The 26361-nt window shown below is 37.7% G+C and overlaps 1 protein-coding gene across 4 annotated transcripts; it reads right to left on the bottom strand.

Annotated features, from left to right (window-relative positions):
• Positions 1 to 6869: 6869 nt before the first annotated feature.
• Positions 6870 to 19586, bottom strand: LOC143879596 (autophagy-related protein 11-like). 4 transcript variants are annotated; one of them, XM_077382053.1, is made up of 6 exons: positions 19451 to 19586; positions 17734 to 18711; positions 11022 to 12666; positions 8124 to 8332; positions 7612 to 7828; positions 6870 to 7418 (listed from the first exon to the last, which is right to left on the bottom strand). In XM_077382053.1, exons 2-6 carry the CDS (start codon positions 18675 to 18677, stop codon positions 7023 to 7025), a joined length of 3411 nt encoding a protein of 1136 aa, XP_077238168.1. In that variant the 5' UTR covers positions 18678 to 18711; positions 19451 to 19586; the 3' UTR covers positions 6870 to 7022. The 4 variants fall into 4 exon arrangements, with proteins under 4 accessions (XP_077238168.1, XP_077238170.1, XP_077238169.1 ...); XM_077382055.1 differs by having other exon boundaries at positions 17734 to 18678; positions 19451 to 19548; XM_077382054.1 differs by having other exon boundaries at positions 19415 to 19493.
• Positions 19587 to 26361: the final 6775 nt, after the last annotated feature.

Below are 26361 nucleotides of genomic sequence, written 5' to 3'. Positions count from 1 at the left end.
TTTTTTTTTTTTAGTAAAAAAATATTCCATGAAAAAAGAATTAACCAGACTTAAGAACTCATTTTCCATATGAAATTTTTCTCACAATATAAAATTTCCTTGAATCCAAACAGCCACTATGGCCATGTTTGGCTTGCAAACCATAAAAAAAATATTCCATGGATTAATTTTGGGGCCATTTGTGAGAGATTGACGGGATAGCCAGAGATGGTGAGACTTTGAGTAGGTGGGAGCTAGGGAGCAAAAAAAAAAAAAAAAAAAGGAGCTCTTAAAAGCTCCTAAAAACCAGGAAAAGAAAAAACAACTTTAAATAAGTAATTTTTTTGGGAAATGATATCCCCCCAACCCCCACCCAACGTGGCAACGTTATTCTTTTAAGTTTTAAAGGCAAACAAAAACGTTACAGGGGGTGAATTTATCCTCGAACAGTGAACCATTCTCACAGAATCCGTCTTCGGGGGGTTGGGGATATCATTTCCCATTTTTTTACTACTTTTTAGTGATTGTTTTTAATGCTCCACTCACTCTCCATGAATACAAACCATTTTTAAAGCTTAATTGCCATGAATACAAAATGAAGTGCTTTTGATATTAAGAGAAACAAAAGAGAATCAGCATTAAACAGAAGCATATATCCAAAAAAAAAAACAACAGTTTTTTATCACGTTCAATAGAATTACATTAAATAGAATAAACAAGAAGACCAGATATGATAGCTTGTCAGAGGTGGTTTCCCACTTCACGAATAATTGAATTAAAACCCTTGAGGGGCTTAGTAGGCGTTGCGCTATCTGGAGCTGGAGGAGGAGATAAAGAAGGCCTTTCATAGCTTCTTATCACCATAAACTCATCCCATGCAATCTCTGCAATTCAATTTTCAAAACAACAAGAGAAAAAAAAAAAAACCAAATGTTATAAGTGAGTGTTTTCTCGTATTTATTTTGATGGGTAGTGGAGAAATGTCTCTCTAAATGAACATTAAGTAAATACAGTTTGGAGAGATGGGAGTTGGAGAGCTAATTACCAGGAAGTTTCCTTGGTTGAACAACATTGAGAGTAGACGAAAGAGCAAGGAACAAGTAAATGAAAAAGAGAGGTCTGACGGGAAAATGCATGTTGGAAGCTCTTTTATTGGTTTACTAAGAAGAACATAATAGGAAATGCCTCTGCGTTTTGGAGTTAGAGAAACAGCTATATATATGGAAAGAAAATGGCACTTGTGGTGAAGGTGGAAAAGCTTAAAACTTGGAAAAGACTTCCTTTCAAAGAGGAGGAAGAATCATTAATCAAAGCCTGTGAATAACTGCAATCTGAACACAGGTTTTGACACTGGTAGAACCATGTGGTTTTTGACAAGTACTCTTTAAAGGTGGAGACGAGAGAAAGAGATATCGGGGTATTGTATCTTAGAAATCAACTTTGAACATTTGGAGTTCTACGGACCACAATATAGGATGATCCAAACCGTCAGTGTGATGGGACACAGCATAAATAGGTTGCTCCCCAAAAATCATCTCCATAGGATGATCCTATAGATCGGAGGGCTAGGATCATCCTATGGAAAAAACTTTGTGTCTGACTTTTGCATGAGAAAACAGTCAAGTCAGCTGAATTAAATGAATAAGACAAAATTTGTAAAAAATTGAGCATCTGTGTGATGTACTCACATGCAAAAGTCGGCCGTGAAATTGTGTTTGGGGAAATTGCCTAGCAAATCCTTAATTAAAGGGATTTGCTAACCAAGCCATTTCGTAGCTGGCTTTTGCATGTGAAAACAGCCAGCCCATGCTCAATATAGGGCTTTTGCTAGATTCCATATGTTCTTATGTGTGTATGTATCTATTCCCTATGGCCATGCTCCCATGTTCAATTGTTTTTAGTCAATTTAAGAATGCTTTGGCCTTTTGGCAGCTTTTGACAACTTCTGACCAAAACCACATGGTTTCTTTAATACTACGGGCTGGTTTTCACATTCTCCAACTAAGTAATTACAACCCATGTGACTTGTAAGAAATTTTTTTCACCTAAAATTTCGCCCAGATTTCCTCCAACCTATCATTTCTCATTAATTTTAGGACCAATTACCAATTGGGGACAAACATTAGGCAGAATTATCAACATGACCCATGCTTTTCAAAAATTATCAATGGGGGACAAAAGAGGTCTTGTCAGTAAAAGCTGGACGAAAATGCCCTTTGGCATTTACAATACGTTTTGACCTTGGTTTTTCCTTCTTCCCTCTTCTTTTACTTTTCCATTATCACCTTTTTTATTTTTTACCCTACCAGTCATCTTCCTCCTTGTTCAGCCACCATTGTTGTTGGCAAATCTTGAAAACTTAAATGTTGAGTTCTTACCGTCTATCTCTTTGTATTTAGGTTTTTTTTTTTTTAGGGTTTTGCACTATTTTTCATTCCTCTGTTTCTGATTTATCTTGTTTAGGATTTAAGCTATTTTTTTTAGGATGAGTTCTGGAGATAATGCATGGATGGCTTCACTCACTTTTTTGGAAGACAAGTGGTTGTATAAGAAAAAGTTGATGTAACACATGAATGGATGGCTACACATTTTTTGATTTACTTAAAAAAAAAAATTTTGTAATACACAAATTGGGATGTAATACTTGAAGCACATTTAATGAAAACAACATCCATTTCTTTTGTTATTTCTATCATGAGCAGAATTGTAATGTCATTAGAAGAGTTGCTATGAGCAGAAGGTTTTGTAGCAGAAGGGGTTTATCAACTCTCAGAAGGGAGTTAGTAACTCTCAAAAGTAGGGTTACCAATTTCCGAATGGGCTTATCAAGTGCTTGAAAATTGGCAGAGAGTACTTGAGTTTTGGAAGAGGGTTTTCAAGTCTCTAGGAATGGGGTTATCTGGTATAAAGGATGGGGTTACTAATTTTCGAATGGGGTGATCAAGTCCCTGAAAATTGGCCAAGGGTACTAGAGTTTTGGAAGGGGGTTTTCAAGTCTCTGGGATTGGGGTTATCTAGTATCAAAAATGGGGTTACCAATTTCTGAATGGGCTTATCAAGTCCTTGAAAATTGGCCGAGGGTACTGGAGTTTTGGAAGGAGGTTTTCAAGTCTCTAGGATTGGAGTTATCAAGTATCAAAATGGGGTTACTAATATCCGAATGGGCTCATCAAATCCCTGAAAATTGGCCGAGGGCACTAGAGTTTTGGAAAGGGGTTTTCAAGTATTTGGGATTGGGGTTATCTAGTATCAAAATGAGGTTACCAATTTACGAATGGGTTTATCAAGTCCCTTAAAATTGCCCAAGGGTACTGGAGTTTTGAAAGGGAGTTTTCAAGTCTCTGGAGTTGGGGTTATCCAGTCTCAAAATGGGCTACCAAATTCTAAATGGGCTTATCAAGTCCCTTAAAATTGCCCAAGGGTACTGGAGTTTTGGAATGGGGTTTTCAAGTCTCTGGAGTTGGGGTTATCCAGTATCAATATGGGGTTACCAAATTCCGAATGGGCTTATCAAGTCCCTTATGAACACGTTTTTACTTCCTGTTTTTTTTCACTCATTCATTTTCACATTTTTTTTCTTTCTACCGTACGATTCATCTTCCTCATCCTCCATTGAAAGGGAGAAGGAGAAATGCAAAACCCTAAAACAAATGAAAAACAAAACCTAGATATTGAGAGATAGATGAGAATGAACTCACGTTTCAAAATTTTGAGTTTTCCCACCTCCAATGGTGGCTAAATGATGAAGAAGATGACTTGTAAGGTAAAAAAACAAAGTTGAAAATGAAAAAGCAAAAAAAAAAGAGGGAAAGATGAGAGAAGAGGGAAAAGTGGAAAACCAAAACGTGTTGCTTAAGAAAAGGGCATTTTTGTCCAGCTTTTAATGACAAGACCTCTTTTGTCCCTCGTTGATAATTTCTGAAAAGCATGGGTCTTGTTGATAATTCCACCTAATTTTTGTCCCCCATTGGTAATTGATCATTAATTTTATAAATATCCATGTAACTTGTACGAAATTTGGATGAAAAAGGGTTTGCTCAGGAAATAAAAGGAAAAGAGTTGTTTGCTATTGGTATATACACAAGGAAGGTGAGTCAGCCAAACAAGTGTGTTCGTTAAACAAAGAGAGCAATGAACAAGAGTCACTGGATCAAAAGGGTGTGAGGTGTAAGGTTAATATATAGTCACTTCTCTATATAGTCATATAAACACACACACCAGGGGGTAATCAGTGTTCCACCCCTGTTGGACTCAGCCTGGTAAATGAAACTCACTGAAAGGATAAGTGGGGTATTTTTGTGAAGGCAATTTTGGTAATTCGACACTCGTCTTCAGGATAATTTCCTGGTCGAGGCCACTTGCCTCAGTGCAACTTGTAATATGACAGGAAAGTTTTCAATTGCAGTGGGACTTTCGAGTTTTCAAGATGGGTTGTCGGATGTTTACCATATTCACACCCATAACATGCTTGACTAGTATGAGTTCTTGGAGAATCCAGGTCTACAAATTTATAGAATGCTTGACCAGTAAGGTATAGGTCCTTGTGATTGAGAGAAATCTTTCCCCTTGGAGGAAGTCTTCTTCCCTCTCTTTTTGCTAATCTTGTTTGTTACATTATGTCTTTTTTTCATTGCCCTGTTACAATGTGATTAATCGTCCTTATCAGCTTCAGAAAAAATTTCTATGGAATGATAAAAAGGAGAGCAGAAAAGAACATATGGTTATTTGAGAGGAAGTGTGTAGATGAAAGGTTGAAGGTGGTTTGGGCATTCGCAACCTAAGGGAGGTGAATACTGATTCATTTTGCAAATGGTTTTAGCAGTTTGGTGAAGAGAGAGGTAATCTTTGGACACCTCTAGGGCAATTGACCCCTAGGACTTCCTTATTAGCTCTAAAAGACCAAGTAGACCTTGACCATATATTCCTAGAGCCTATCACCGATCACCTCCACAAGATCCCTCGTGAATTGTGATCACCCAACTCTTAGATAGCATCATCTCCCTAGATTCAATTAGAAAAAGGTCCTGCAATATTGGTGTCATCTTCGAGCTGCTGATAGCTTGGTTTTGTTGTGGGCTTATTCGGGTACGATTAGGGAGTTCAATACGAACGAGAGAGAGGTTCATGCCTTCTTAACAAAGATAGGATTTGTCAATCCTTTTCTCCTTGATCCTTTGGTTTTTAAGAGTGACTCTTCAATAGTAAAGATTTTCCATGTAGATTTGTAGATCTGAGTCCCGGAGCTCTGTTTGGATGCATCTAGATGGGGAATGGGAATGGGATTTTGGTAGAATATCAAGTTCCACACACTGTTTGGATGAGATTTTTGGGCTAAAATTCCCTTTGACCACTGGGGTTGTCGGGTCCCTGTCGGCACACATGGCTGTCTCTTTAGCGCCGAATGGCAAACCCAGAAAATGGTGTTTTTTATGTAGAATGGAATGGGAGTGGGCTTTTGAAACGACCCAAATATTCTCAAATCTGCCCGAGGCATTTTGAGAAGACGTATGAGGGCAGAAAAACAGTGTAAATGTGAAAGAAAAAAAATACATGGCCACAACCACCATCTCTTCCTCAAGCTCATCCTCCTTCCCCTCACCGGCGAAGCTACGCAGCAAAAAGAGGAAGGCGACCCCGGTAAGTTCGTATTTTGGGTTTTTTTTTCCTTCTTTTTGAATCAAATCTTTCTACTGTTGGGTTTTCAGATTTATAGTGTTGGGTTTTTTTTCCTTCCCTTTTGAATCGAAGAGTGTTTAGGGTTTGTAGTGTATTTACAACCGTCCATTTTTACAAGCTAGTGGGTCAGTGGTTTGTAGTGTGTTTACAACTGTCCAATTTTTTATTTTACATCCGTCCATTTTTTTAAATTTGTAGGGCAGCAAATTGTGACAAATTCTCCCGCAACTTTCCCTGCAACCAAATGGCTACTTTTCAACTTTCCAGCAAAAGTCCTCAACATATATTTCTGCAACCAAATGACAAAAAGATGTCATTTCCCCTCAAACTCCCAGGTCAACCAAACAGCACAATTAGTAATGCAACTTTTCTTCTCTTTGACTCCCATTCCAGCCAAAGCCTCTTTGACTTCTTACTTCCCCCCCACCCCCCAACGTAAGTCCCACATCCAAACAGGACAAAGTTCATAGGTATTGTTGATGGACATGCTTACGTTATTTCAGCATTTGTTTCGTTCTCTGCCAGGAGAGAGGCGGATCAGCTTTCTCACTTCAGAGGTTCTAGAGTCGAGTTACAAGTGTTTGATCACCTACCTCCTACGGGGTTTTGTATTGAATATTGACACTGGAAAACGATATATGAATTGAATTTTCAGTATGTACCATGAACTACATAATTCCTGCTACAAATCTCATCGATGCACCTTGTAAATGAGCACAGAAGACACAACTACACTCAAACCAGTCAATGATCGAAGCCATTCATTTGTTGACTCCACTGGATAGGCCATGCCTCAGAAACCCTCCCCATTGGACGATCCTAACCTTACATTTTTTATTTGAAAATGAACAGCTCAGAATATTAGAAGGAAGCATTGCGGAAACCTACCCAAAACAGAGTGTCATGATTATCTGATTGCAGGAGATCTCGGTATGACAGCCATCAATTGCGGCGTTAGTAGATGAATGGTTTAGATCACCAAACAAGGCGACCCCACTAGTAATTTTGCCGCCCAAAATTTTCGTTGATACCATATACATACCTCACAAAAGAAACTAATCCCTTAGGCTATCTTCTTGTCATCTGGATTCAAAACAAAGGCTTAACAGAATAAGAAACATTGTCAAAAGTTGAGCGCATTCATACTAACTGGAGAGAGAGAGAGAGAGAGTGTGTGTGTGTCTGATGGGTTGTTGCACAGATAAACCATCAAAGAGCTGAAGGAGAATATTCACATTTAAATTGCTAAGCGTGGGTATACAAAAGAAACAGACAAGATCATCAGCTGTACAAAGAGGAAATCCACCAAACTCCATTTATATATATATTTACAGTTAGTTTCTTCCATCATGTCTGCCAGAGCCGGATCAGGAAGGAGGAGAATGGATGGTGTCAGGTAGCATTGCAACTGTTACTATGAAGTACTCACAACCAATGGGTAGATCATACGGATTCCACGTGGACCCTGATCCTGGGGCTGACCGTTTTACCAGATCAGAAATCATAGGATCAACTTGATCCCCATGGTAAGTTTGGACAGATGTGGAGGGCCTCACTGTCTGCCGCTCTATATGTACAATCTGCCCAATTATGTAACTAGGCCTGCTTGGGAGATTCTCCACAAACAATGCAACAGACTCTGTAGATAGATAGTAGTTCGAACAATTCAGGTTGATTGCTTCATAACGTCCAGCAGAGTTGAGAACGAAAGCGGCAAGCTCGTGGACTTCAAAACGACCCAAAGAGATCTTTTCTTTGCTTACCTGTTGAAATATAATCAATCAGTTGGAATCATGAGTGAGGTAAGTCAATGGGTTGTTTAGCAGTCATAAGCAAGTAGGTTTATAGAGGCCTTTTTGAAATTTTGAGGAATAAGAAACACACAAAGAACGTGAACCTACTTGCTTATGACTACTAAACATTTCAGGGGAAGTTTTAATAGATCACATCACTAACCTGTTTCTCGAATTGATGCTTCGCATACAAGGTTTTAACAAGCTCTTTCTTCTCTTCTAGTTCTTCAGCAAGATGGGCATGAGCAGTTTCAAGCTTTGAACATCTTTCTAACAGATCGGCCCGCTGGCGGGACAAGAAACCCACTTTGTCAGCTAGGACCCTCATCGATGTCCCGAACTCGGCAGTACCATTATCCTCATTCTCGTTGTTAACAGAACTGAAATACGAAAACCACAAAACATCAACAATGTACAATATGTACCTTTTAGTCCTACAAAATGCATGAGCAACTCCTTACTAATGATAAGAAAAAATTGCTATGGGACCAGTAACAATTCAATGACAAGCATTTCCTTCCAGGCGACTTTATAACAGAGCCAAGTGAAAAAGAAGCCGACATTGAAACCACTTGCCCAATTTCCAAACAGGGACATGTGTTTATAAAATGAAATTGGCAAGCCAAAAATAGCTGGCAAGAGCAATGGAGTAAGTATTTAAACTTGCCAACATACCTGGCCAAAGAGCGTAACGAGTCCGCAAAAGTAGCCACTCCACCCGAAGCAGTAACGCAACTGCGAAGTCTTTCAAAAAGGGCACACATTTTTAAGGCAGAGGAATGTAGGGCACTGTACTCAGAGGCCCTCCGTTCAGCAGCACAGAGATTAGTATGTGCTTCTTCTCTTGCTTCATGCAGACAGTTTTCTAAATGTGCACAGTTCATCTGTTTGACAGAATAGATGCATCAGAATATGCACACAGGTATGTGTGTGTATGTTCACGCTCATGTGTTCGATAAATTTAATCAAGGATATAATCAAGGACAAATAAGTAGTAAAGGACTTACCTGTTTGCATAATTTTTTTTTTTTTTGAAAGTTGACAAATATATTCATACTATGAAAATTAAACCTGTTTGCATAATGTACAATTCGTTTTTGAAAAAGATAATTCACATTCATAGCATAAAGATACAAGGAGAGGATGACAAGTCCCAACAAACCAATATACGAAAGCAACAAAATATAAACCGAATAGGGTAACAATAATGTAGAAAACCGAGAAATACCTTCTCAACAAGGATTAACCATGATGTGCAGCAAAACGTCAAGAAATGAAGCAAAGAAACACAATATCACAAGAAACACAAGATTTACATGGTTCGGTAGTGTGCCTACGTCCACAAGAGAAAACCTTCACTATTTCGGTTTTAGGGTTACAAAACTCTCCTTAGCCAAGAAAACTCACAAAAACCTATCTACTTGAAACCCTAATATGCGGCGCATATATCAACGTCACTACACAGAAAGAATGGCCGAAATAACCTTTGGCACAAAACCAAAAATTTAATCTTCCTTCCGGGGTGGGCGCCCCCCTTCGCACCCGGCACGACCTGTGTGTGTCATGCAGATTAGTCTATGAGTGTCCTGTATAATGCCAGAATACAGGACATCTGCACAACATATTGCTAATGATTAAAATGCCACAATCAATACCTTAGCCAACATCCACACTTCTTTATTTGCCGATCGTAATTGACAATTTACTTAATAATGGCTTGATCAACACACAAAGATTGACTATCTCACGGATGATTGGAGCTAGTTGCCATGGACCCTCCTAGAGTCCCTTTGCCCAAGAAATCACATCATTTGAGTCGAATTCAATCATACGGGAGCCAACAAAACATACCTGAAAGATCCGCAATCACGACAATAAAGATCTAGCTTCCGCTTCATTAGCATCCATAAAACCACAAGGTCAGGAAAAGCATTTGAGGAGCTTCTCTGGGCGGTTCCGAAAGATTCCACCAATGCCACTAAGTCATTTTCCTTTAGAGCTACCATCAAAGTTGAGTTTAATTACATCTACCAACGAGGCAATCCAATGTTGTGATGCTTTATGCATTGATTTCCTTTTACAAATAATCGTCTTCTAGTTGCTTAAGGTGATATTCAAGAATATAGTTCCAAATAGCCATTTTATCATTCACCCAAGATAATAGATCAAGCTTGATTTCCTTTAATATTTTCCAATCGACAAGCTTCTTTCTTGAAAAATCCAATTCTTGGGTCATTCACTGACAATACCATCCATTTTAGTGTATTGGGTTGGGGAAAAGGGTCATACATTGATGTAGTGGGCAAGGTTTTAAATTTATGTTTCGGGGCTAATTTCGGTCCTCACCGAAACCGAAATTTTAGCCGAAATCTACCGAATTTTGGCAAAATTCGGTAGACGCGCTCGAAATGTTGTTTTCTTGGGCCAAAATTTCGGCCGAAATTTTGTAAATTTGTAAAGGAATAAAAAATTAATATTTTATCAAGAATTTCACCAAAATTTCTGAAATTTCCGAAATTTAACCGAAATTCGGTTTCGGAACGTTTCGGTTTCAGTCCCTCACCGAAATTTTGGATTTCGGACGAAATTTAAAACCTTGGTAGTGGGTAGTAAGCTTAGTGTATCACAAAAAGAAAAACACAATCTTTCATCCCCAATAAAAGAAACTGTGAGAATTATGCTTTTGCTTTGCTACTAGTTTCCACATTGGAAAGAGCACCTAATAATCTTGTTCTCTCGATCACATTGCTGTTTTCTTCAAGTGATCTATGGTTTTGCCTGGGCTTGAATCCCTACATCATGTGGTTGTGAAATTTCTATTTCATGATTATAGAGCAGGTTAACTCCACTAAACTGATTTTTAATGATGCAAATTACATATTTAGTTGATTTTATACTACAAATACCACGCCAGTCCTGACACCTAAGCACCAATGCAAATTCTCAGTAGGAGATAACGATGCCACAATAAGATTAACTATAGCGGGTTAAGTTAAAAAATCAATTGAACAGATGGCGTCAATGCTGATTTTATAAAACATTCATACAGTTTTGGCCATGGTTTTAAATTTCGGTTTCGGCATCCATTCCGGCCTTGGCCGAAACCAAAATTTAGGCTGAAATCCAATAACAATAAAAAATTATTATTTAAATATTTACCAAATTTTGGCCGAAATTTCAAAATATTTCTATATTTTTTCTTAAAAAATCAATTTCTCAAAAATTCGGCTAAAATGTCCAAAATGAACCGAAATTTGGTAAAACCCGATTATTTTGGATTTCACCAAATTTCAGTTTTGGTCTCAACCGAGGACCGAAATTTCAGATTTCAGCCGAAATTAAAACCATGGTTTTGGCACAAACATGAACAATAAAAAAACAGTAAACACGGCACATATTGGATTTGGGAAATACTAAAACAGCAAACGCATAATGTCAAAAAGAGAAAAAAAAAAACTACGGATGTGCTTGGATGTACATCCAAAGGCACCCTAAATAACTCATTAAATCCACTATTTGTGCAATTTTCTTAAAATTAAATCTATAAAAAGGAAGAAATTAAAAAAAAAATACCTGTGATTCATCAAGGAGCTTCCTGCTCGTTTCCATTTCTTTCTTGAGGGTGGCTACCTCCTCCATAGTGGCTTTGAGTTTGTTTTCAGTTTCATTGAACTGGTTCGATTTATCTGCGAGTGCACTTTGAAGTTCCAACAAGAGATCATCCTTTGCTTTTAAAGCTGAAAAGGGTTCCCCTGCCACTCCAGAAGGTAATACCCTCAAAGGCTCCGTAATAATCTCAGAACCAAAGCTGTTAGTCAATGTGGACCCCATCTGCAATGCCATTTTCTCCTCCCCGGCTTTATCAACTACTTGCAGCTCATCTTGACGTGGCTCAAGCATCGATGAATCCATAACAGTATGTATAGAATCAGCTGCCTGCTGATTTAGCATGCCTGAAAATTCTGTCATATTCTCATCCGCACCTTCTCGAGGTTCGCCCAACTGTCCAGAAAACTGCTCAAGTTTTGGATCTAACGACACTGATGTACAAGAAACCTCATCCATAGGCATATGGGCTTCTCCATCCCCAGACATTTCTGACTTGCAGTCATAAGTCTTCAGGGATGAAAGGGTGCATTCTGACAATCTCCGCTCCAACTCTTGAATGCGTTTTTCATATGACATGCATTGCATATGCTTTATCTTTAGCACGGACTGCAGATGTTTTCCATACTCATCCTTCAGATGCAAAGCTTCAGCCGTCTTTTCTGCTGTGTTCTTTACTAAATTATCGAGCTTACTGTCATCTAACGAGTCATATTCAATTTCTGGACCAAAAGAACAAATCCGGGCTACAGCCGCAGCAAGTTCAGCTTTTAGCCGTGCATTCTCAACCTCCATCTTGCTTGTTCCAGCAATGTTTATCGACTCACAACCCTCGAGAAGCTCCTCAGAGTCGCACTTCTCATGGGTGCCTGCTGAATTTAGTTCGGCTTCATCCAAATGAGAATTATCGCTAGAAATGGAAAGCAGACTCTTTGACAGTGTATGTTTCTCACCTTTATAAGGCATGCGTAACAAAGACTCAGGTGCATAACGATCTAGGTCTACAATATCGATCTCCAGCAAGTTAGTGTCAAAAGGAGCAATATTAACATCACAGTGATTAGGAGAATCAAACAAGCCCATAGATGCCAAAATATCGCGAGGTATGTAAATGCTCTGTGCTTTTAGGAACTCGTCCCGTCTTCTAACCTCAATCTCCCTCTTTGATGCGAGCCGTTCTGCTAATTGTCCAGCCATGCCCATGTAGAGTTTCATAGAAGCCCTCCTCCATACAACTTCCGCAAAGCAAGCCCTATATGCAGGACCAATACCGCGAACCAGTTTTAAATCTGCAAAGAGATCATCTTGGCGTGCCATTGCCTCCTTGAAAGCCGGAAACTGTAAACGAACATCTCTGACCATAAACTGAACATATGCTACTTTTTGCATAAAATTATGCACAAAAAGGTTCATCTCGTTCTTTTTAACCTTGCAGAAGTCAAGGAGTTTGGAAATTGCACGCTCACAGCCCTCCATCTTGGGCAGATGGTTCTTGTCGTGTACATCGTACATGGGACCGAGGGCTGAGACAGCATCATGAGGACGAAGAGAGTCAGATAACTGGCAGCTCAAGCAATCATCAACGAGTTTCTTCACAGTGTTGACATCTTTACTGCACAAGCATGGATACATGTATAAGTATCATACTCCTACATTCAACTATCCACCACAGGAGAAAAAAAAGCCTGCTGAAAGGAACAGATAATAATGCACAAGGAAAGAGGGAAAAAGGATACACATCTATGGAGGGACTTTTCCAAAGATGGAAAAAGAGAAGTTTGGGGGATGAGACTTTCAATGTGAAGGAATGTGTGATTCTGTAGCCAATCTCTGCCAAGATTAATGTGGAGCCAATCTACATAGAATATTGATATATGAATACAGCCAAGCCAAGCCAACTTGTTTTGCTATATTTTAATGGAATTACATTCTACACTTGACCGTTGCAATGCACTGATGGGGGTGGATGTTAAATGAACCATCTGAGATTTAATTAATTATTTTACTGCGTAGACATTGGAAGTGAAAGATGCTAGAATAGTAAGAATAATAGCTTACTTTGAGCAGATTATAAGATATCCATCAAGGTTGGGGCATGATGTTTCAGGAATAATATGTGAATATGTGACCTTTCAGAACAGCATGGCCATCAGTATGATTCACTAAGCAATTGATCCTTTAACAATTTCAGGGCCTAAATGTACTAGACTTGGAGAAGCACAACAGTTAAGCTTTACCAATTGTATTCAGGAGGCAAAAAATATTGCTCTTCTATTTGTTGTTTATTTTCCATCTCTATTAATGAATCTCCTAACGGTGTTTTCCACTCCAGAAACTTCCACTGAGTCAGTCCTCTTACCCACTTTTTGTCCTCTGTGATGGCAGTGTGTAATGGCAACATTTTGTTTTGTTTTGTTTCTATTGGCAGCAATTGTCGCCCATTATACAGATTGACTAACATAGTAACAGGGGATAAAAAAATTTCTAGTCTGAACTAGGTGAAACTGACCAAAATCTATTAAGTACTTGACGCAGATCTAATTATCATGCAATCTAGTGCATCCCTCTAACATTATTCTAGCATTAAACTGCAGAACTAATAGTACAAATAGATGTGAATTTGTGCATCCCAATCATGGCATCATAAAATCTACTACTATATATAAGAGAGTTAATTTTACATGCAATTTTGTTTCACCCTAATACTATTCTAGCATGAAATTAAAGAACTCATAGTGCAAATTGATGCAAATTTGAATGTAATAAACTAATAATCAAAGATAGCATCATATACGTAGCACCAATTATATGCTCCGTGATAGAAAGAATGAGTTGGCACAAAAGTTTCTATTTATTACTTCTTTTCAACGAATTATCAATGCCAACATCACAATGGAATGCCTCAATCTAGTACATCACCCAAAAATGCCTAGAAGAAAATGGTTGGAAGAGCCCATAAATAATTTCAAGTAAGCTACTAGGACAATTCTAAAAACAAAACCCCGTTTAAAAGCAATAAATCCCGATCAAAATTTTCAGCTGCGTACCCAGGTTAAACGTTAGTGGCGTGCAAAATCATGATAAAACTATTATTCATAAACTGCCATTTATGATGCCCATGTTACACAAACAGCATCTTGATTTGAAATAAACACCTGCTGAATGAAGCTGACAATCAGCGGAATCAGATGCTCCCCTCAAAATACTGATTGCTTCAATAAACAATGCTCAGCAAATCACAAAAAGAAAAATTCGTGGATTCACAGAAATATTTTAATCAGTTATCAAATTTTAATTCTTTTACATAATAATATAGTTGTAATGGTTTAAAGGGTTTCTTAAACCTCCTAGGTTGAAGGTTCGAGGATTGGTGCAAGCAAGGCCTAGCTTCACAATATAGTTGTAACAAGTAAAATATTGAAAATGTTAATATGCTAAGTAAATATAATGTTTTATTTATTGCCATATAAAAAACTTACTATTAGGATGGATAAAAATCAGAGCATATGGTAATTGTAAAGTTGTGGTAGTAGCATTGAGAAAAAAAAAACAGATTAAAGAGATCTAGAAGTGTCGAAGTGAATCCAGAAGTATAGGAACCTGACACGTGTCTGACATGGGTACATCGCCCATTCAGAAGAATTGTGTAACATGACTAGTAAGTCAAAAGGGGATAGGGGTTGATTTGGTCAAAATAAAAACCACACAATACGTTAGTAAATTCATAGCCCAGCTTATCACCACCACTAGTGAACCCAACTTCAAGCTCCTCAAAAAAGGATCATCTAAAGAATAGAACCAGCAATGTCAAGAAGCTTTTGAAAAGCTCAGACTTCAGAGAATATCTTCTCGATCCACTAGTGTTGGTTCCCCATTCCTGGGTAAACCATTACTTCTATATTTGTCTGTCACTAACATAGTCATGGGACATATGTTAAGCCAATATGATGGATATGGAAGAAATGAAAGGGCAGTACATTGTCGCAGCAAAAAGATGTTGAAATTCAGGCAGAGTATTCATCGCTGGAGAAAACTTTCTTAGCAATAGTAGAGCCAAAGGTGATTGAGGTAGTGCATGTTCTCCCATCAAATCATCCTCATTTATCGAATGAATCAAACAAAATATTTATTCAAAAAAACCAGCTTTGACAGGAAGGATAGCATGCCTGTGAGGCGTGCTAACACATCTGCCATGTTGGAGTCGTGGTCCCCGATGGGACCGAAAAAGGCCAGCTTGATCTCTCTACTGTTGTCTCAGAGTAGCCCCCCAACACCTGTTCGACCCGGGTTACCAAGATTGGACCTATCAAAGTTCAATTTTAAGAAACCATGTGAAGATCGTGGGTGTGTGGGGGGGGAGTCTCCTTCGAAACTCTGCTAAACTGGATCACATCCCAGCATCACTAAAGGGATGGCACAGAAAATCCACCAAACTCCGGAAGAAACACCGCTCACTGAGCAATCATGAGGCTAATCTGTTGTTGGATGAATCACAATTTCTTCCTTCGAAACTCTATTAAACCGGACCTCATCCCAGCATCACTGAAGCGAGGTCATAGAAAAATCACTAAACTCAGAAAGAAACGTTGCCCCGTGAACAATAGTGAGGCTAATCTGTTGCTGGATGAATCACACTTTTTTCCTTCGAAACTCTACTAACCTGGATCTCATCATAGTCCGCTAAAGTCAGGAAGAAACGCTCTCCACTGAGCAATCGTGACACTAATATGTTGTTGGACTGATCGTACCTTCTTCGAGGTAACATCAAAGACTGTTACTTCTCTCTTTCCAAATAATCCAAAAGAGTCACATCAATGCAAGATACCACAGAGTTCGACCTCTGACCGGCCAAGGAACGAAGTACCACCGCTCAAACAGCTCTGCAGTGTAACAAAGAAAGACCCAACCAATCCCAAATTTTTCAAAAAAAAAAAGAACAAACCTCTTCAGCTAGGCAGCAATGGATGAAAATGTGGTCCACAAATTCACCATCTACCAAGGAGCAGTGATCAACAATAAATCGAGTGAATCATGTTAAACAAGGCTGTCATTCTGTCATTATCTCTGTGAAAAAAATCCTCCGGAAATGATGTTCCAAACCACCTTGTCATTCTGCCAGATGATGCAATCCTCCATTATTGTAAACCAATTAGAAACAATCCTGACAAGCTCGGGGAATTCTATTTCTTCCTGAAGAGCATTAGAACCACAACAGTGATCTATCCAGAATCTGATCCTACGGCCATTCCCAACTCTGAACTAAATACCACTCTGGAATTTATAGTGAATCTTAGCAATGTCCCTCCAAACCCTAAGATCTTTCCATCTGAAGTTGTCTAAGGACACCCATCCCTCAAAATCTGACCCATATTTTTCCCCTCAATCACTTACTCTCCAGAGCCAAGCATATTGTTTTCTTGCCAGAGCCACTTACCAAGAAGCTCGTTGTTGATAGACCTAAGGTCCCACATTCTCTTTTAGACTAACATACCTCTTCTCACCTGACCAGGTGGAATTTCCTACTATCTTTTGAGTTATTCAACAAAAAGTTCCTTTGAATTTGCTCCAATCTATTTATGACAGATATGGGGTAACGGAAGAAGGAGAAGAAATACAAAGAAAGATAGGACAAAAGAGAAGCAGATTTGGCACCGTAACATTAGTGAAGAAGATTTTTGAATGGCTATGACAACACTTATGCATGTACAAGAGTGTCCACGTCAGGTAAATATATCAAATATCTGACAAACAAGCCTTATGAAAGCTAACCAATGACACCATGCACACAAATGCAGTCATGCACACATTTTGACATGAGAAAAATAACATCAGATACGAAGGTATATAAATTAAGATTTTCTATCAAGCATCATGTCTAATGTGGAAAGCTATAAGATAAATATGTCCTTCTTAGTTGTTATCAGGTCTTCCATGTGTAACCGACACGAACTTGGATCTCTAGTGACCAGTTCGTTGTCTTTAAATTTCTGTTAAAATTTCCTTCCATTCCAGTTATTATGTAGTTAATTTCCAGTGAAAAATACCCTTAATTTCACTTAAAATTAACAATATGTTGCCTTAATTCTCACGAAATATTCTTGTACGGCTTCATAAGTTTCAAACTCGCATCAAGTACGGGTGGAAACTCTGTATCAATGAGAAATTTGAACTACAGTTCACACAGTATAGAGCTGATATCAAATGTTTGTTATAAATATTCTGTTTTATACATGTTTAAAGCCCATCAATGTTCTATGATTCTTTATGAAATAAGCAAATTATGAAGCGAGAAACTTAATTCAACTCCAAATAAAAAAATGAAAATTTGGGCACTGTAAAAGGAAGGAAAATCAGAAATTCACAAATTCACACCTTCAATAATTCTTCCAAGTAAATGGACATAATAAGAAAAACATCCACATGATAAATGAAAAGGACACCAAAAGAGAAGCAACATGGACAAATTTTCTAGCACTCTTATGCAATTAAAAAAAAAAAAATAGGATTTCACTATTTCCAACAGTATGGTTCATGGTCAATCTTCAATCAATTATGAAAAGTGTTAAATGATATATCAACTACATTGCAGAAAACAAGAGGGGTAACAGACCTAACAAATACTCAGTTCACAAAGTATCTATACAATGAACATAAAAAGAACAAAAAAGAAAAAACCAACCTCAAAGACTGCATTATACTCTTTTGCTCATTGAGATAGCGCTTATGTTCTTTAATCATAAGATCGACATCCCTAATACTTGCAGTGGCCTTACTAGATAACAGATCTCCAACCCTGCGCTTTAGTTCTGTAAACATTGTCTTCAGATGAGAAACTTTCAGCTCAAACTGCTTATGGGAGCTGGCACAATTCTCCACCCACTTACGCAAGTTCTCTTCCTTAACAAAATCCAATAAGCATTTACGTGATTCCGATTGTAGAGCCGGATGGAGCTTGCACGACCGCAGTTTCTCCATATCCCTCCCAAAATTCGCCAAAAGGTCCGAATGATACCGTTGCTGCTGCAAGAAACACTTCATAAAATCCATGTATGTTTGATGTACCATCCTATAGATATGATCCATACTACCCTTTGCAGTCTCTAATGCCTTCTCTTGCACCCTTTGCTCTCTTAGAAACCGCTCACAAACATCGAATTTCACCTCAGCACAATCATAAATAGCACCCCCACGTTGGAAATGATAGCGGAATTGCCGCTCATAAGAAGGTAAAACCTTGAGGGCTGGGTCTAGTGCATCATCCAATGGATGTGGGTTTTGTGAAGATGATGGCAATGGAGGATCAACGATTTCGGAGATATCGATTTGTTCTGAGGGAGGATGTGGGGAATCCTGGTGTAATCTAGCTCGGTTATAAAGGAATAGTTCGCGATCATCACAAGGTAGTTTATAGGCTGATAAAGGGCGTTGAGGTTCTAGTTTCATATCTTGACAGAGAAGAAGCTGATCATTGAATTGAATTCCAGATACTGACTCTATGTATCTTTGAATTGCCTCGACGGGCGTTGATTCGTCACAGTCTAGCTCGTATGTGTGCCCGTTTTGGGCCACATGAACCACTAGTTTCCTTCCTGGAAGGAAATCCTCTGTAACAATAGAACTCATCCTGTTCCCAGATCAAAATTCCCACAAAAAAGACCTAAAAATTAAAACCCAACATTACACTTTCATAAAAAAAAATTTTAAAAAAATACCCAGATGAATTTCACAACCAAATCTTCACATATAATCAATGAAGCAGTGATAATGGTAACACCATAAGGAATCTAATTTCACAATCTATTCATCTCTGTAGAAATATCCGAAGCCCTAATTCAGTCAGACCCATCAAGAAAAGAAATATTCGATGGAAACAGATATCAGAAATAAAAATCTAATTGATTGATTCAGACCCAACAACAAATATCCGTAGCAAAGCCCTAATCCTCACAGGCCCAACAAATAACTCTTGAGAAAAAACTCAAATTCTCTAAAACCCCACAAAAATATCTGCAATAAAACCCAAAATCCTCCAAACCCAAAAAAATACCCGCATCAAAAAACCAAAATTCCCCCCTCCAATTCCTTATCCTAGCAAGAAACAAACATAGTCCATTTTCCAAACGCGGCTTTCCTTAATCAAGAAGGAAACCCTAGAAGCAAAAACTCAGAAAAAAAATCCGCCAAACTCCAAACAAGGAAAGGAATTTAAAAAAATCATTCACCAAAGTTGTTGATAAAAAGAAAAAATAAGAGATAAAAAAATCAATCGGTTGCGTGGACGTGGTAGAATCCTGTAAAGCAAATCATCTTGCAAAACACTAGGTTTAAAATTGGATTCCAAAATTATAAATTAGAAGAACCTTCTGCAGCAAGCAACAAGTACTGTTGTCACCCACCATGAGCAGAAGAGCTCTCCTTTTTATGAATAAAATGATATATACTTTTGCTCCAAGTCTCCACCAATTTTAGACTCCTTACATATCTCAATCGTATCACAATTCTAGGGGATTTGCTAGCGTCCATCGACAGAAGGTATTTCGCAGTTGGCCTGTTGCACGTGGGAGCAGCCACATAGCACATTTTGTCTCCATTCGAGAAATGCCTTCTGCGATGGACATGCTAGCAAATCCCCAATTCTAGTATTATTATTTTTTCCTCGTGAGAGAGCATGGTTGCCTGTATCTAAGATTATTTTTCATGAATATCAAAATTTTCCTACGCTCTTTAACCTAACTTTTTAGATGAAGCTTTTTCATCAAGAAACCTTGAAAAGAATGACCTATGTTATTATACCCATGGTTTTAAATTTTGGATTTCGGTGGGGCCGAAACTAAAATATGCCGAAATTCATTATTTCGCCATTTACCAAATTTCGGCCAAAATTTGGGAATTTCAGTCCTTAATTTCGGTAATTTCGGTCCGAAATTTCAATTATATGCATTTTTTAATTAAAAAAAAATGTGTTACAAAATTTCTGCAGAAATTTCAGAATTTTGGTCTGGAATTTCAAACCAAATTACCAAATTTCTGATTTCGCCGAAATTTCGGTTTTCGGTGGGGTCCGAAACGGTTACCGAAACCGAAATTTTGAACCATGATCATACCTACATTTCTTTGTTACTTGGGGCCTAAAATATGTTTTATGTTGTAAAAATGAACATAAAACAAATTGTACGTCTATTTTTACGTGGAAAGAGATGGAGCCTGAAAATATTTTTAAAGGAATTTTTTTTTGGAAATGGTGATGATTAATTAATGAAGAAGAAAATAATTTATTAATGCAAAAGAAAGACTACAACTGAGAGGGTTGAGAGCACGGGGAGAAGAAAGAGGAAAACAAAGTAGAGGAGGCAAGAAGATTATTAAAACGATTTTTAAGCTCATGGCTCGTGTCCCTATCATACCCATCTCACACTCGCATTGTGATCGAGATTGCTGATCGGATGTAAAACAGTTTTGGTGGGCGAGCGTGAGATTCAAATGAGCCACTCTTGTAAATCCAAGTCTTCAAGGTCCCAATTAAACTACTAAAATGCTCCTGAGTTTATAAATAATGCTAATAATGATAATTATTATTACTATTAGTAGGGAGTTGGTTTTGACACCTACATTAGGCATTTTGCACCATGTTAGTTTGTCTTATTTGAGTTGCTTTTACTTTTGGGGAACAACTAACAGGAGTAGAATGTCTAACTATACTATCTTGATATTATATGTTATTATATATTATTGGTACTGCATGGGAAATGATATTCTCACCCCCTTTTAGCATGTCCACCACTTTTATTTGGTTTTTCTTGAAAACGACTTTATTTTTTACAAAAAAGGAGATAAAATTGTGATTTTTAGAAAAAAAAGTTATACAAAGGGGATGAAAATGTTGGAACAGGGGATTGAAGGATCATTTCACCTTTTTTTTTATGACGTAGGATGTCCCCACCCCCTTCGGGAGTAGGACTAATACTTACGGATACCCACTCACCACATGTATCAGGAAAGTCGGGGGCAGGATTCGAACACTCGTCAACAGGGAGCAAACCCGTGAGGATTATTTCACTTATTATTAATAAATATTATTATCATTATTCCAGGAACCAATAGTACTTAATGTAAAGTTGAAAACTCAAATCATATTTATTCTGATGCTTTTTGGTCTTATATGAGGGGGCCCATCCCATTTATCACAAGTTGCCAGGGAGAAGGACCCATGTATGAGTGGATAACTATTAGGAGGCATTTGGATCTAGAAAAAAGAAAATAACGAAAAATAATATTTTTCATAGAAAACTACTCCATGAAAAAAAAGTCTAAGGTCTATTTGATTTCGAAGTTCCCTTAAAAATAAGGGGAGAATTTTTGATTTTGGAAAAAAATCATGGAAAATGAGTATATCAAATACTAGAAAATTTATTTTCCCTACATTCAAACAGCCCATTAATTATCTTTCTCAGACAGTGATGGTAAGTTACCAGACATGGAAAATCCATCAATGATTTTAACTGGTATTCCCATGGGACCCATCCCATTTCCATGGAGAAGGAGTGAAAGACCCATGTATGAGTGGATGAATATCATGGGCATTCGGGTATTACAAAAATTATGGAAAATAATATTTCTCATGATTTTGATTTTCCATTAAAAAGTATCTAAGGTCCAGTATGTTTCCGAGCTTTTTATAAGGGAGATTTTTTTAATTTTGGAAAAAAATCCATGGAAATGAGTTTATCAAATGCTGGAAATTAAATTTATTTTCCATGGAAAAATTTCTGAAATTTTTTCCCTACATCCAAACAGCCCCTTAATTATCTTATGGTTAGGTTACCCAACATGGAATCCCCATCCATGATTTCATTTCTAACTGCATTGTATTCCCATTGGACGCATCACCCATCTATATTGCATTGCATGGTATGATTATGATGTGTGTTACAACCCCTCATGATGAAGTTACTTTACACGGTCACACCACATGGAGTTTGGCAATGGCACATGGCTCATGCACTCTCAGATATAGCAAGTAAAATGATGAGGGAAATGAAATATTCACCCCTTCTCTTCCCGGGCCACCATGTTGCAGTGTAAAAAGAACACTTTTTTTGGGTAGGTAATCTGGGATCGAACCTCTCAGAGCTCTTGGTTGAGGACCAAAGTCCTTTGACAGTGAACTAGAGATTCAATTATAAGTGTAAACTGAACACTTATTAATACACTGGGGAGAGCGAATATATCACTTCCTAATGACGATGGCGACACTCTATTCAAGATTGTAGACATCTATCATGTGATCTTATCATGTTGAATGTAGTAAAGGTTCTCCTTCTACCACCTACTTATTTTGTTGTACTACTACGCAGCACACACCACGCCCTATGTTGTTAGGTACACAAATTGACGCAAGCTTTGGGTCCCATATTGCATGTTATCAGTGTCAGGGGCGGTCCATTTGTGGTAGAGGTGATGCAATAGTCCTCTCTTGGTGAAAATACAGCCATTTTTAGAAAAAAAAGACAAATTAGAGGGATGAAATGGGGGGAAAGCGTGTGGAAATATCATTTTCATATATTATTCTCTCAGAGGTATGAAAAGTAAGAAATGAAATGTGAGACTAAAGAGATGAGATACATAGGTTGAAATCATAGTTCAAAAACTTGAAAACTCGTCTCAACTCAAAAGTGGGTTAACTCAAGCGAGTGATTGCTGACTCTGTCAAACTCAAACACATGTTCCTATTAATATGTGTGCGCGCGCGCATGTTTCTTACATTTTAATGATAATAAAGGGTCAATCTATGGTGATTTGGGCCATGTTATATTGAACAGGAGGTTGTGGGTTCGAAACTTTTGGTGGGTTTTTTCACATCTTCACTGTTGACAAGTTGCTGTTAGAAATGAAATTGACATTTTCACATCCTCACATAGTCACATGGCTCTTCTCTCTTAAAAAGGGGGACCCCAAAAATAACTTTTCAGTGTGAAATTGACTAGGCAGCACTCCTATGTATATACTAGCATTCTTTGCCCGTGTGAAGCATGAGTGTAACTCATCAAAGCATGAAGTGCAAAATTATGGTCCCACCCATGCTACGCATGAGGTGTGAAAAAATCCATCATACTAGAAAAAAAATTACTTTTCCATAAAAAAAAGTTTTCCAATAAAAAATTGGACAGTGATGTCTGCCCCCTCTTTAACAGATACCGTTTGGATATACAAAGGGGTGGAGGAGCCGCCGTTAACTCCCAAAGGCTTAAAAGTTAACAATTTCTGTCGGGGTGAGGATATAGCTTCAATTTCATGTCATTGCCAATTCGAAGGTGATACTATTACATTAGTAAAATTTAACCTCTTACTTTTCAATTCGAAGGTAATATTCTACTATTACATTAGTAAAGTTTAGAGGGTTGCTAGCAAAACTGGATCCCGTGCTGAAAAAAAAAAACACGGGGTCTCCTACCCTGACACCTGCCCATAGAACAAAAAAAAGCAGGGCGCGCATCTCAACTACACATTAAGTTTGCCTAATCGATCGGCCATAGTTACTTGTCTTTATTTTCAAAAAGTTACCCCGTTTTAAAGGGTTTTCCTAAAATATAACCTCTTACTTTTTTATATTATATTTTATTTGCTTAATATTTCGGTTTTAATCAAAACCATTTTGGAAATATCTTGAGAAATATCAGCAATTTTACTATATAAGAAGAAATTAACTTGTCACAAATTTTTTTCGACCTTCAGAAAACATCATCTTAGTAAAAAATTGTCATTAAAACAGTATTAAGTTATTAACAATCAATTTACCTTCTAATTAATCCAAACAATAATCCATTGAAAATATAGGAAAGAAGAAACATAATACCTTGATGCGTTGATACTGGAACTGAAATTGGACCTTAAGGTTTGCTCAACAAACCATGAGATAAAAACCACCAAATTGCATTGATCGTAAGATACAGAAACGAGGCCACAAAGGTCTCTCAAGTTTCCCTCAAATATATAAGCCCTAATTTCACTTCCAATTGAAATGGACTTAGTCCACTTCCTTTCTTTCTGCCCAAGCAACAAAACAGTATATTTGCTGACGTCCATTATACATAGAAAGACACTCTCACTGAAACACGGATCCCCCCAATCAAGGAGATGCACCCATATGTCTGTGTGTAAAGAAGCTTTAAAACAGGAAGTGCTATAATATGGCCACTTTTTCTTCTCTGGGCCCACCCCAGTTTAGGGTAAAAATTGTTGTCATAATTCATAAATACACTCAGGGGTGGACCTTGGAAGAAATGGGGGAGAATATATTACTTCCCTTTAAAACGGAAGAACTAAGTAGGTCCCAACATTAGCGAGTAAAATTGGAAATAAGAAGGGAAGTGATATATTCTCCCGTTTTCTTCCTTGGACCACGCCCTTTAGTGTGTCTATGACCATACATAGCAAAATTTGATTCCGCAAAAAAAAAGGGAAGTGATATATCCGCCCCTTTTGAGCACTTGGGGCCACCCAGCAGTAGTGTACATGGCAATCAGCCACATTGAATCTGTCTGACGTGAAGTACATCAGCCCCTATGCAGTCATTGATATACTGCTGCTGGGTGTCGCAAGTAATCAAAATGGTCTGAGAAAGACACATGGGGGGTCGAGGGACTGGAAAAATTCGAATTTAATATGATACCGGTTAAAAATGTAGTAAAAAATGGAAATACAATAAAAGGAGGCAGTGATAAATCGAACCCATATATCTTAAATCGGTCGATTTATCACACATTTAAAATTTTGTCATTTATAAAATATAAAGGAGATACACCATATAGATATAGGGCTTGAATCCCCATAAAACACCAAAAAATCGTGAAAATGACATTTCCATCTTTTTTCCGCACAGGAATCCGTTTTGAAAGTGTTTTCCATAAGTTTAAAACACGATTTAAACATTTTCCTTAAAATAAAAGGTTTTTTTTATTGCAAAAGCTTTAAACAGAGTGTTAAACGGCAAACCAATAAAATGTGTTTTTTTCTTCAAAGAAAAATTATGTTTAAAGCGGTGTTTTGCTAACTATTTTTACTCCTACTCTTTTTACACTATAAGGGGGCGGCCCGTGTAAGGAAAGGTAGAGAATATATCATTTCCCAATGAGAATGGTCAGCAGCTAGTTAGGTGTTTTGTGGCGGGACCATAGTTAACGAAACGACATTTTTTTTTTTTTTAAATACATTTTGTAGGGATGCCTTTTAATACTTTCTCTAGTACGTTTTAAAGTAGAGAAATTATATGATGCCCGACCGTGAAAATGTAAAGGGCGGAAGGAGATAAAACATGCTACCTTGGTTTTTTAACCAAGGAAAAGTAAAAAACGGAGCTTTCCCTTTGATTAAAAATCAAGAGAGAGCCCTTCATTTTCACGGTCGGGCATCATATAATTTCTCTTTAAAGCAAGAAAATACATTTTTTGAGGAAAACATTTAAAACACGTTTTAGACTTTCTTTTTTTTTTCTTTAAATAATGATTATTGATCGACAAGAGCGAGCTACAACCGATATACCCATGGGGACAAGGACAACATAACAAGTAAAAGGTAAGATACAATTACAATAACACTCCTAAATGGGGAAGAAAATCGAGGATCTCTAATGCCCCTCTAGACACTGCTGCTGCTCCAGCTGACGACTCGCCTCTCCGGTCACCGAAATTTCAAGCTAGAACCATCGAAAATTTCAACTTTACCCCACTATATATTGGGATATGCTAGGCAATTTCGTGAGAAGCCATTCTGCGATTGACTTCTGCAGGAGAGAACAACTGGCTCAGATGATTTAAATGATTAAGATAAAATCGGTTGAAAAGTGAGCCTATGTGATTGTTCTCTCATGCAAAACTCAGCCGCGAAATGGTTCCCGGCAAAATTGCCTAGCAAATCCCATTTTAGAAATAGGACAATTACTTGTGAGAGGAATACCACTTGATGTTTGTCTTTTATCTACAAGTCATATTATTTTTTGGCATAGTGTCTTTTATAATTTTATATTATAGTTAGGGGAAAATTGAATCTAAGAGTTTGTATGGGTAGCTTACTTATGCAAGCTGCTTAACACCGGCGACCGTAAAAGTTTTTTGGCAAGTGGCTGGTATCATTTTGTTCATCTTCGACGGATGAATCACCACCTAGAGTTTCAATTCGATCCGACAGGCCGGATCGGGAGAACTAAGCTTTCAAAGTGAGTGGCAATTTCTTTAAATTTCAAAGTTGTGTGGCAGTTAAATTTTTTTTCATAAGTTGCCACTTACTTTTAAATTTCCGTTCTTACGATCCG

This window comes from Tasmannia lanceolata, unplaced genomic scaffold (genome assembly GCF_043159265.1).
Source record: "Tasmannia lanceolata isolate RefF3 unplaced genomic scaffold, GAP_Taslan_0.1 ptg000006l, whole genome shotgun sequence".
In the NCBI taxonomy this organism is placed as follows: Eukaryota; Viridiplantae; Streptophyta; class Magnoliopsida; order Canellales; family Winteraceae; genus Tasmannia; species Tasmannia lanceolata.
Note: the sequence above shows the minus strand (reverse complement) of the source record. Positions and strands in the feature narration are given on the sequence as shown.